This window comes from Clupea harengus, chromosome 23 (assembly GCF_900700415.2).
Source record: "Clupea harengus chromosome 23, Ch_v2.0.2, whole genome shotgun sequence".
Classification (NCBI taxonomy): Eukaryota; Metazoa; Chordata; class Actinopteri; order Clupeiformes; family Clupeidae; genus Clupea; species Clupea harengus.
The window spans coordinates 1,324,319-1,337,804 of NC_045174.1; the positions used below are offsets into that span (position 1 = coordinate 1,324,319).

The 13,486-nt window shown below is 42.9% G+C and overlaps 1 protein-coding gene across 1 annotated transcript in view; it reads right to left on the minus strand.

The window, feature by feature from the left end:
• Positions 1–978: 978 nt before the first annotated feature.
• pax2b (paired box 2b) overlaps positions 979–13,486 on the minus strand; it is a 30,563-nt gene continuing 18,055 nt past the window's right edge. Inside the window, exons 8-11 of the mRNA XM_031561303.2 lie at positions 12,672–12,786; positions 5,881–5,982; positions 4,103–4,189; positions 979–3,933 (exon numbers count right to left, since the gene is read on the minus strand). Of these exons, the coding sequence (XP_031417163.1) occupies positions 3,812–3,933; positions 4,103–4,189; positions 5,881–5,982; positions 12,672–12,786 (426 nt within the window). The 3' untranslated portion in view covers positions 979–3,811. The remainder of the gene's footprint in view (positions 3,934–4,102; positions 4,190–5,880; positions 5,983–12,671; positions 12,787–13,486) is intronic.

Genomic DNA, 13,486 nt, shown 5'->3' on the forward strand with positions numbered 1-13,486 from the left:
GACAGAGGAAAAAAAACTATAGAAACAATATGGATGCTTTTGCTTGAGGTTCACTTGGCCACTGAAATCCATGGTAAATCTTTGCCATGCTAATCTGCCTGTTCAGCTCACAGTGTTAATCAATGAGGATGTAAAGGCGGGATCTCCAGTAAGGAGGTGGTGGTGGTGGAAGAAAAAGGATTAAGCCAGGAAAAGAAAGAAAGTCACAAGAATGAAAAATGGGTCCTGTGAAGGATTTCCTGCATAAATGACTCTCTTTTTGTGTGTGTGTGAGCAATCGCTAATTGAATTCAACCACATCTCTTGAAATAATATTTCTGCCTTCTAAAGCACGAGAGGTTAAACACTTTATGTGCTCAGTGATCCAAATCATGAAGAAAACATTCTGTGGCATTCTCAGAGTCTTTCTCTCTTTCTCTCTCTCTCTCTCCATGGCATAATGTGCCCCATAGCCCTCGAAAAAGGAGTTCATTTATTTAGCGTGAGATTTTCTAATTACATTTTCCCCAAAACGAATTGTGTGAGTTAAGTACAAATCTGTTTATACAGCCCTAGGGGCAGATTCAACCAGTCTATGAAATGATTTGTCATCTTAAACCCTAGAATTCATTAGAAGGAGAGGAAAAAAGCCAAGGCTCAAGTGTTTTGGACTGTGGAAATCACACCGCTCTATGTAATGCCTGAAGAGTCTGCTTGGCGATAATTACAGTTAGCCTGGTATGTGCAACAGCATTTACTACAGAGTGATGTAACCAACAACATTCAATATAGTGTCCCTCAGTTCTGTTACTTGGTTTTTAGGATGTAAATATCATTATATCTTACATTCTGAGTTATTGCTGATTGTGCCTTGTGTCTTTACGTTTTTTTTTACCAATGAGTAGTTACACATCTTATCCATTCTCAGAATCATTTGTTCCTTTTAACTTTCTGTAAACACACTTTTTGTAATGAAATTCATTGACTCAAGCCACGTAATATGACATACAAAATTTATTTCTTATGTGCACAAAAATTGAAACATAAATTGAACCATGATTGCATCCACTCAGTCTTAGTGCTCGACCATCAAATCCAAAGTGTACAGTAGATCCATGACTCTTTGCGTTTTCACATTTACCTTTTTCGACTGGATTGGACCCCTTTACTTCACACACGTTAGCCTCTGACGTAGACCATGTGCATCTAGTGGGAATCTCTCGTTTGGGGTCAGAAAATAGTCCTGTCATTAACCATAACCATGTCATTCTCAAGGAAAGGTCTGATGGTTAATGATGAATATCCCCGTGGTGTATCGTGTTGAAACCTTCTGCAAGGAGCTGAGGGTGCAGTCCTTTTTTAGCAGTCCTTCTGATTGTGTTTTTGTGTCTAAACTGGTTGTTAGTCTATCAGAATATCGTCTCGTGAGAACTGGAATCTTGGCCATTACCATGGACACTGATGATGCTGACTGTTCCACCCTGTGTAAACTGTCTGAATGAAAGCATGCAAATGGACCACAATTACATAGGTTGACGGTCCGTCTCTTTGAACATTTATTAATCAGAAAGTATGTATGCTGAATATGTCCAAAGAAGTGACTGTGGCTTTCTCACTGCGAGAGCTTGGGTGTGGTTCACCATGGATGTGACAAAAAGAATGCTCCTGTCAGGGCTATGTTACAGTGGCCTTGTATTTCACGTTGGAGGTTTCATTTCTTTTTTTCGAGATAAAGATCTCTCTACTGGGTTATGAGATGTCTCAGTCTTCGGGGATGGGCACAGCTGTAGGGGCCCATCCAGTTATGGTTTGCATAGCGACTGTAAAACAACTTTGGACGGACAGAGGATGGGAAGCAAAAAAAAAAAGATTTAGAGCAGATTATCACAACAAAGGAGAACAGCTGAACCTATGTGTTGTTTGTTTTACAGTGACCACATATCGCCAGTCTGTAAGACACTGGAGGACACAAAAGATCGGAGGAAGTTTTTAGAAGGACGCCAACTATGTCTTCACTCTCCTGCATCCTTACGGTAGGTACATCTACGAAAGAGACCAATACATGAGCGATGATGCTGAAAGACAGGATGCGTTTTTTTTTTTTTTCTTCTTTCATTTTTTTTTTTCAGAACTGTATTTACAGGGAAGAACGATTCACATTTCACACAAAAAAATCATTCTACAAAGCAGCAAACTGTCACAAAAAAAACATAAAATAACATTTAAATAGTTGTAAGAATTCACCTGCCAGTAGTCTTACAGTTAAATATGCATATGATGCCCATTTTCCTCTGCATAGAATTTATACACATTTTAACTCTGAAAAGGTCTGTTGCCATAATACTGTTAAAAATGCATAAGACTGTAAATAATACATTAACACAACTAAAGTCTTTGGCAAAAGTGGTAAAAATACATTCTCTCAACTGTTAAATAATAGTACACTCAATGTAAGTTTCATGATCAGATGTTAAAGAAAGGTAAATGAATTCGAGGCATGGTTGTCAGGAAGAAATGTGTGAAATCTCACATATAAAGTGAGTGTGGGAAAAAAAATCCTGTAATAATCTCCTTCATTTAATGTTACATTGGACAGGCTTGATAATTATTTACTGAATACACTGGATTGAATAAAAAATGTCAATACATTTATCAGTAGTTTAAAAAAAAGCTACAAAAGGAAACAAACTAGTGTGGGTGGAAAATGAACTGTAAACATATTCGGAGCGATAAGTGCCATACAACTGTTACTGTTGGCTATTTCATATTCTTGGAGAAATGGTCTATGTGTTTGTAAAATAGAAAAAAAAGAAAGAAACCAATGTTATGTTTGCTTGGAACAGTACCACCTTATTTGGTCCGACCCTTCATATAGTGCAAAAATAAGAACACAAAATCAGAGGTTGCCTGATCATCCACTGCATCCCAGTAATATAAACAACACCATAAACAAAATGTATAGCGAAGCAAAAATACATCAAGCAATCTGCAGTACCCAGTAAATTGCCAATAATATTAATTTTACATTAAAGAAAAAAATATAAAAGGAAAAATAATTTAGGGATATGTTTCTTTTTTTTTTTTTAACTGCTCCACAGGTGCCCGTGATGTGTTGTTTCCGTTAATTCTTGTCAATCTTTTTTTTTGTTTAATGTTTGATGTGTCCTCTTGTTTAAAAAAAGAAAAGAAAAACAGAAAACGAACATCTGATTGTGTTTCACAGAAATCAGGTCCTAATAATCTTCTCATGGCATAATGATAAAAGTAGTACTTGTCATGCTGCAGGTTTTGGTTTTGCTTGATGCTGTTCGGGCGGAGAGATGCACCGAGCCGCTGCCCAAGGTGAAGCCTCTGCCCCTGCCCCAGAATGCCCACACATGGTCGGGTCGGGCCAGTAGCAACGATGGGGCCAGGTTTGGGGACAAAAACGGCTGAATTGGGGGCGCAGGAGGGGGGCAGGGGGGGCTGCTGTCATGCTTAACACTTGCCTTTGCTCCTCCAGGAAGTGAAATCAGTCAAGTAAAGGAATGTATTCATCCATAAAAAAACGACAAGGAAAAGAATTGTATGGAAAAAAAAAACAATGAACCAGAGGCATCAGGAAAAAAAATGTAGCTTTTTTTTGTTTAACTTTCACCAACAAAACTTTCTTTGCATTATTATTATCATTTTCATAATATATATTTATATAGTCTCTTTACAGTCTTGCAGGTTTCGAAGCAAGGGGGTGGACTGTGAAGTTTGCAATGGAATCCCAACATGTCCCTCCTCTCTCTCTGTGAGTACTGAGGAAATCTCGGAGCTGCCTGCTTGTCCAAAAGGCCACGCCCATTCACACTGGCACAATATGGAGCCCATAGCCCCGATCCGGTTGCTTGATTGGGTTTCCATGGTAACTAGTGACGGTCATAGGCAGTGGCAGCAGTGGGAGGGGCGGAGCCTCTTGATGCCGCACTATAATAATAAGGGGAACCTGAAAGTTAACGGGAGAAGAATGGACTGTTTGAAAACACATTAGGCATGTACTGTATGTCTTTAACTTGTTAACCTCTGATTTGAAAAAAATAACATTAGACAATGACATTGTGCCATAGAGCATTCTGCCCATGACAGAAATACTCACTTAGTAATGCAGGGTTGCTGAACCTCCAGGCTTCATTGTATGTTGTGTACTGTGGATGGCTGTAGGGGTTCCCTGAAAACTCGCTCCCTGGAAACAAGTAACAAACGTATTAGTTCCTTTTGTCATCTTTTAGTGCCATAGCCCAGTTCCCCCCAAGAAGACGATTGGAAGTTTTGTTTACACCTCGTCCACCTAGACCGCTCGATGTACCCGCAACAACCTTCAAAAGCCACACCGTAACAAGCACTGGCCGCATGTGTATTGGAATAAAATGTCTTTTATCACTTTTATCTTTTATCAGCACTCTCTATTTGTTCAAGTCTACTAGAGGTGGTTCTGGCGTGAAATCTCAGGGGGAGATTCCAGTTGGTCTTCCACCCTCGTGTAGGTTTTATCCTCCCCACAGTTCTTTGTGTCATGGAATGCCATTGTGTGGAGAAGTAACTCAGCCCATGTCAGTTAGTGGTGCTGTTGGTCTAGGTGGTTTCTGTCTTTATGAGACAATAAAAGGTGGGATTTTATATGAAGCCGGTGAGGAATGGCTTCTGGTTTAACAGTGTTTGGGGCCTGTCACTAAATCTTAGTCGGCAGGGCGCAGATGAATGGGAAAAGGCACAGGAAACAGCGCCCGAAAGGGATTATGAGGAATTTTCACCCTTTGTCCAGTTCTTTGTGCCCAATGAAAATGAAGGAGACAGTATTCCCCCAAACAGAAGGAGCTTTGTGTTTTTCCATGCAAACTAATTTTGTTACTGTACAGTGCAACACACACACACACACACACACACACACAAAAATGAATAAATAATTGATGAGTTGTTGCTTCTCTGTAAACTCGACAGTGAAAACTGTAACACTACACAGCGTACAGGATAGGGAGTATAGTGTCTGCGAGACTCAGACGCTGCTTCATGCCCTCATCACACAGAGGCCAGGGATAGTGTTCTTATGATGCTTACAGTAAGTGTAAAGATCATTCGCACACTTGCTACTGGATAGTGCTCTACCGCAAGAAAGGGATGATGTTACAATCCTTGTTGTGAGTAGCGGACAAAAAAACACACACACTTCGACCCACCCATACACTCAAACACACACTGACACACACGCACCGCACAGATGACAGAGAAACACTATCCACGTCCCTCAGAGATGAGGGATTTAAATATTTACAGGCCTCCCAATGGCTCCCAAGTTTGGTGACCCCTGACTATTTGCGGTGAACCTGAACTGCAGGTTAAGTACCGGGGGAACGGGATCCACCGGCGAGGGCAGGAGCCGTCCGATTGGGGAGGAGCAGGTATGTGTATCGACAGACCGGGAGATTACTCAGGCAGAGGTATGCGACTAGGGAGAAGGACTTAAAAGGGCTGGGGACATGCGACTAGGGACACGGACTGAGAGGACTGTGCAGAGTCCCACGCTTTCATGACGGCTATTGAGTGCTTGTAATCTCCTTCCACATAGACTTGCACATACTGACATCCACCCTCCCCACCCACACAGCAATCTAGAGTATGCACACACATTGATCCAAGTCCAAGAGACAGCATGTTCATCTGTGTGGGGAGCTCTGAAGTCTAGTTCAGCTGTAAATGCAAATGATTTATTTACTTATCCTCTTGCCAATGTCAACCTTGTCTTAGATTTGTAGAAACATAGGAACCCAAATTTTAGGCGAACTATCCATTTAACGCTGAGGTGTGCGGGTACAGAGCACATGAGCTGTCTTTAGTACCCAGAGAGGGACGGGGAAGTTAATAGATATGAGTACGTACCAGGAACCATTCCAGCAAGCGTTGATGTTGGGTAGCTGCCTTGGCCGGTGGGGGGTACGTGAGGGGGGTACCCAGGTAGGGTTGTGTTGGCCATATCTCGACCTGGGGGGCGAAACAACAAAAACAGAGACAGTTGTTAGTCAAAAGGAAACTCAATTTCAGCTTACTCACCCTGCTTTGAGAGAGAAAATCGAATCACCTAATAAAGCAAAGGCAAGTTTAAGTGTAAGTGAAGTTTAATTTATTTTGCTTGCTCAGTTTTGAACTCTATTTCTTCTTACACCACATCTTATTAAACTATTATTGAAAAAACAATATCTAATTATACCTGTACACAATAATTATTTCTTCATTTACTTAAACCAAACGAGCCTTTTTGTAGCCTGTCGAGAAACTTCAAAACGCTAGTGTGGCCTTCAGCTTTCAGACTTGTTTATTTTCTAGAAGTTGCGACACGAGACTTACAAAAAAAAAAAAAAAACACCACATACTGGGCTATTTGGGCTAAATATGCTTGAACATGGCCCCAGCACAAAGGGCCTTGACTAAAGCAGAACACCCTCACTTCACTATACATGTGGGGAAACCCAAACGCTGATTCACACTGGACCCCATTCACCCCGGTGCGGACCTCCGCATTCATCTCCGTAATTGGGGATGACAGTTGGCTATTCTAACTAGACACATGTAGCCCCTGCTAAGCCACTCTTCTGGAGGATGAGGCCCCTTGATGCATTGTTAGCTGTGAGGGACACTGTAATTTTTTTTTTTTGTGAGGGGGTGAAGAGGATTATGGAGGAATCAAACACTAATGAGCAGGCTGATAGCCGTAAGGCCTGGGCATACTGCAGGACAAACTTTGAGTAAGCCTCGGATAACAATGTAATAAGCATTAAGCTTTTTAACCAAACCATTTTTTTTTTTGGTTCAAATGCAAATAATGAAGTGTTAGACAACATCAGAATGTTATCATTGCTTTTCAGTGAAAAAGAACCTTTTAAAAGAAATGTTAGTGGATGCCTTTCCTCGCCATACAGTATGCAGATAAATAACAATATGCAAAATTCCAAAGAAAATCAACCATACCATCAATTTCTATTCTATTACTTCAGTTAATTTCATTGTCAAATCCAGAGTAGTGTATGCAGGATTCACTCCCACTACTCCTCAACAGTTTCCCATAAAATGTATTAATATCTTAAAATGTATTGTGTGGAGTATCTCAACTTTGCTAGAATTGTGAGGCTTGAATTTGTTCCCAGCCTACACGTTGGGAAAAACCCTAACGGTCTTTGTCTGAGTCATAACACTAAGTAGCGCCAACTGGTCGAATTAGTCAGTTGTAGCCAAGTCAAAACACAAAGGCAAAAGAGTATGATTTGTGTGTGTGTGTGTGTGGCTGTGAGTAAATGCTTGTTTATGTATGAGTGGCCGTGGGTGTGTGTGCGTCATGGTAGAGGGGAGGAGACGGTTGGGGGGTCAGAGCATATGGACAAGTATACACACACACACACACACACACACACACACACACACACAACCACGCACACACACACACACACACACCACGCACACACACACGCACACACACACACACACACACACACACACCACGCACACACACACACACACACACACCACGCACACACACACACCACGCACACACACGCTCACACACACACACACACTGAAGGCAGACACACAGTGAGCGATACAGAGCCATGGACAATGCCTGCAAGGCCTGTGTTTCCTCAAGTACCTTAAGGCCTGATCTCTTAGTCTCTCATCAAGACCAGTCGCTTTAGCTCACTTGAAGGGAAATCAACCTGTCAATATCCACATGCACTCCAACCATGCATATCTGTCAGTGTAAGTGATGCGGTTTCACTTCAAGAGTCACATACAAGGTATAAGCCAGCTTCTATCTTTAAGATCTATGCCACAGTTAGATAAGAGGCGTTAAACATTTGATTACAAAAAGCTTTTCCGGCCAGCGAGTGGAGATATACTGCCTCCTACTAAGTCAATCAAGAACACTTTACCCACAAAACATGATTTCTGTAACTAATAATTCCCCACGAGTGACAAACCGTAGTACTGTTAGCGTGATTTATAGGTACAAAATCGTAGTTAGCCAGTAATTGCTCTGCAACTTCATGCAGAGCCTGACATGTTGTTCCCTTAAAAAAATATTTATAAACACGCATCAAAGCAGAACAATGAAAGAGACGTTGAGCGTGGCTGCCTGTCCCCCTGTTTAAATCTCCTGGTGGAGGGAAACGCTTGGGAGATCTCTCAGTAGTGCATGATAGCCTCATTAGCTGTCTCCGAGCCACTGTTGTTTTATAGCGGAGATGTGTGTGTGTGGAGAATCCTCATTAAAATAAAAAGGGGCTTCTTTAGATCGGCTGCTGCACTGACAGCCCTTGTTGGATTTAAGGCAGAGAGAATCTTTATCAATGTGTGCACACACACACACACACACACACACACACACACACAGTCTGCACACATACATGCACTTTAAAGAACGATTTCTGAAATAATAAGTCCTTAAAGTAATTATATATTGACTGGTAAGTGGTTAAGTACTCAAGGAGGTTGCATTGTTTGGAAACAGCTCAGTTGCACTTAAATCGTGCGTTCAGAATGTCCATTTTGTCTGGCTTGAAGGAGCCCATGTTGCATGGTGGAGTCCTGTGCTGCATCCGACTTCTGTATTTACCTAAGAGCAAAGGGTACCTGACCCCAGTGATGGTTCCATGATCACTAAACACTGGAGCCACTAAGCTGAGAGTGTTTACTTACAACTAAGCAAGACAAGTTTGCTACCTCCTGCCAACAAACCTGTCAGCCTTTAATTATCATGGTGAGAGACAAACAGGTCTCTTTTTCTTTCTCTATTTCTCTTCCCCTGCCTGTCTCTCAGTCCCTCTCTTCCCTGTCACTGGCAGATGGAGAGACCACAAAGCTGTTTACCTCCGAATTTGCTTCAGTGCGCTAGCCGGGAGGAGGAAAAAAAAGAAGAAAAAAAAAGAAAACCCTGGGCAAGAATGTACCCCCACTCCTATGGATGACCTTCCTCTCCGCTGGCATTGGGAAACAAAGTCATGAGCAAATGACTCTTTTGCTGCGGCGTGCATTAAATTCACCACGACAGGGACACCTTCGTGTTCACAACGCCTCCGACTGAAGTCTTTTGACCTCCATTTTCTATATTCGGAACGTGGCCATTTATCACCGGCCCCAAAAACCACTTCACCCTAATTAATTACAACTTAGCAAAAGGATGTTTGGAGAGCCAAATTGCTGTAATTCCCCCAACACCCCGGTGAAAGTCATTCATTATCAAATGTGTGCTCAAAGGTTAGTTTGCTTTTGTGAAGACAAAATAAGCATTAATTTTGGAGCCTAAGCATACAGGCTCCCTCGTGACCACAACAGACGAGAGGCTCTGTCAAACTGCCACTTGTCTCGCATGGTGCTTCGCTCTTCCTGAATTTCACAGATAGTTTTTTTTTAAATTCATGATCAAACAAGAGTACATTTGAATACAAGTCTCATGTATTAACCCTGTGCTTCATGCCTATATCTCAACTGGCCAGTAGCAATGTAAGCTTGAAAAGAAATGCTACTCAACTCAGAAGGACTGAAACACTTAGAAGGAAATCTCTAGTGTAAAACATCAGACCCTCCTACATCCAAGCGATCTTAGCCACAAACTCAACGGGATGATGAGTCCATCAAGTTCCTCTGGCACAGCACACACCAGGTTACGTAGAAACAGCACGGATTCCACAGCATCTGTCATCTCAGACACCTCAAAGTTCCCAGTCACCTTGTTCACAACCAGGACAGCCATCACTCCTCAAACTCCCTCTGACGTGAGCTCTGGCAACACCTCTCGTTTCGCCCGCCACCAACAGCATAAAAGACTTCAGTTAATGGGTCAGCGAGATGGAATTGAAAATGTTTGAATAAGAAAAAAAAAAAATCCATCAAAATATCAAATCCATCAAAATACCAAAAATTCTTCTGCTGTGAATAAAGCCATGGCTTCACAATGGACCTTATCCTATGGCCTCCCATTCAGGAGAAGCCTTTTGGTATGCTTTGCATTTGGAAGCGAAGGGTGGGGGGTGGGGGGGGGGGGGGTCGATTGAGCTATTTAATTGTATATGAGCTTTTTAATGTAATATACTATTAGCAGGGCTGAGAAAGAGAGCTGGCTTCTATGGAAGGCAGCCGGCTGAATTTCGATGAAATTTCAATGCTTTAAATCCCGCTCCCAATTGAGCTGCCTTTTCGCAGGTACTTTTGAGCACTAATAGGATAAGCAAAGGACACAAAAGATTTCTATCTTTCAGGCATTACACTGTGAGTGCAAGAGAGAAATTCCAATCTCTTCTGGCAATGAAGAGTCCATGAATCATTCATTTTTAATAGATTATGCAAATTCCAGGACATAAAATCAACAAGATCAATAACGGCGGGTGTTTTTAATTGGCGCTCGAAAACATTTTAAGGATGAGCATAATCTCCACTTCGCGCCACCCCCCCGTAAAGGCGCTATTAATTTGAAATTGGATCTCGGCCTAAACGCAGAAGATAATTTAGCACCCTTTGCTTGGCTTGAAGTCCTATCTGCAAGGTTTATCATACGCCTGTAAACTATAATACCCAGCCATTACCCCAACCCCGAACGCTACACCTGATTAAAACGCATTGAGGTTATTAGCGCAGGCAGTCACTGGGGGAACATCAAGCCAGTGAAATACCCACTCAAAGCAGAACAAACTGGAGTATATCTCGATGTGAGCGTGATGTAAAAATCATCCTGGAGGGTTCAGTCTAGCGTTAACGAAAATAGTGGCTGTTTTTTTTTTCCCCCTCCCTCTCTCCCTATCATCTCAATAACTTTTTTTTCTCTCTTAATAATCCATCTGAGGGGAAAACTTTCTCTCAAATCGCCAGGGACACACTCTGCTGCACATGCCCCCGCACATGATTAAGTTCAAAATTGAAATAAAAAAAATAATATAAGTTCGGAGAGGAGATAATCAAAACAAACATAGAATTACCGAACGCATTTTTTTTTGGGAAAGTAAAAAAAAATAAAAACGCCTCCAATCAGACAAGCTAGAATTTTTTTTTGGGAAAGTAAAAAAAATAAAAACGCCTCCAGTCAGACAAGCTAGAATGTTTCAGCTGTGTTGGGGAGGCCGGTGACTCACGACTGGCTCTCATTCACACACGTGTTTCCTCAGCGTTCCTACGTTGTGTTTGCCCCTAATGCCTCGAGATACGCTTCAGCCAGGTCTATCAGGTCTGAGGGGGGCCTCCAGTAGGGGTGAAATGCATCCCCTGGCCTATCGCAGGTGCACACAAAGCCAGTTTCCTCAGCCTCCGCTCACCCTCTCCTCTCCTCCGCTCCCCCTCTCCTCTCCTCCGCCCCCCTCCCCTGCCCAGGTGCCCCGCTCACACAAGCGCCCCACGCACAAAGGACAAACACACACCTTTTCTTCTCACGAGGCCTGACTTACAACGGATATCTACCTCCCACATATTAATGAGAGAAAGACCTCTATTCTTTTCCAGTGCAGAGAGAAGGGGAGAGAGTGAAGGGGAGAGAAAGAGAGAGGAAAAAACCGCGAAGGATAGAGGAAGGAGATGGAGAGAGAAACACAAGGAGAGACCGAGAAAGAGAGAGGGCCACAGACAAATGGACAGAGAGAAAAGAAGAAGAGAGATAGACAGATGGAGGCAGATGGAGAGAGAGGGAGATAAAAAGAACAGAGACAGAAAGAGGAGGGGAAGAAAATCGTGAAAACAGAGTAAAGAAGGGGAAGTCAGAGGACAGGAGAGAGATTGGCAGAGAAGACAAGAGAGAGAGAGAGAGAGAGAGAGCACAGAGGAGAGTGAGGGAGGAGAGGACAGGAGAAGGCTCTGCCATTTTCAATCATCCTGACCTCCTCCTCCGCCACCTCCTCCTCCTCCTTCTCCTCCTCCTCCCAGCAGAAATCCATTGCCTTTGATGGCTGCTGCATAATTATATGAATTTTAATAAAAGCTCCGTATATTAATCTCAGGCCTGACAGTAATCGTAAACTATCAGTAAACTTAACCTTCTTCGAGGTAATAACAGTGGCAACAATGAAACAATATTTCAATTAGTGAGGCAGTCATTAATTATGACAGGCACATGAACGGAACACAGCAAGGGTGTGTGAGAGAGAGAGAGAGAGAAAAAGACAGAGGAGGCAACGAAAGAGCGAGGGACGAGAGGACAAGAGGAAACACCGGCTCGGTGAACAGACTGCAGATACGGATCTCAAACACACTCGCTCTCCGACCTGAGCCAACGAACACTTTTAAATCTCATATTCTATGATACTCTATGCCCATAGTGCCAATTTACATCATTGAAAAGTACTTAGGACTTTAGTTAGTGACCCCCTGACACTAAGGTAGGCTAGCGTGTAGCACTGGTTCACTTTTGAAAACAGCACAGCTTTTGTTTTTGAGTCTCCTTACTGAGCCGAGAGAAATGGAGGAGGGCAATAGCGTTTCACCACCTTTTCAGCTCAGAGTAAAGACGTATAAAGGAAAATAAAATAATTCACAGTTGTGGTTTTAATTTTTTTATTTTTGACTTTTGTTTTTTCAAATGCCATAATTTAGACACCGTATAACTTGTGTATAACTACAGTTGGGGTAGTAGTGTGTTCTGGATTTCCCCTTAGCTGAATCTGTGGCTTGGGAACATGGGCAGTTAGAGCACTCGATCTTACCTACAGGGTAGCTTTGTGACACACTGGGTCCCAGCTCTGCATTGGAGTTGGAGGACAAGCTTGGCTTCACGTCGTCCAGTCCAGCGTTCAGTGACGGTAGGGAGTATTCATGCGCCTGAAAAAAGAGAATAGAAAATGAAAACACTGGGACTTTTTTTGAGGTTTCTCCCCCCCCCCCCCCCCCCTCAAAAGCAGCATCTCTGTGAACCTCTCTGTCTTTATCGTTCATTCCTGTCTTTCTCTCTCTCTCTCTCTTTCTCTCTGTGGGTTGTTGGGTGCTAAAAGTGTGAGAATGTGTGTGTGATCGCTCCGCGGCGCGGCAGGGGGACAGTTGAAGCATATCATGAATGTATTTGGGGTATTGTCTGGGAGGAAGTGGGGTTCTGAGTGCAGAGAAAAGCCAAGGCGTCAGCTGGCCCTTTGTTCCTGACTGCAGTCATCCTCCTGATCAGCCAAGTGAGGAAGCAGCACAGGCGCTTTGTTACACACACACACACACACACACACACACACACACACACACACACACACACACACACACACACACACACACACACACACACACACACACACACACACACACACACACACACAGGCAACCACATGCAAACACACACACACACACACACACATTCACAGTGTAGCCAACATTTACCTCCCTTTCTTTTAAGCACACAATCCAAGCCCCAAGCCAGCAGCAAAATCTCTGGCTTTCTAACTGCACTGTTCCTTCACTGAAGTTCTACACGTAGGAGTGAAACCGCACAAAATACTGGGCGCCATTCTTTTAGCAGAACTTTGTTCTCCAGCCCTGA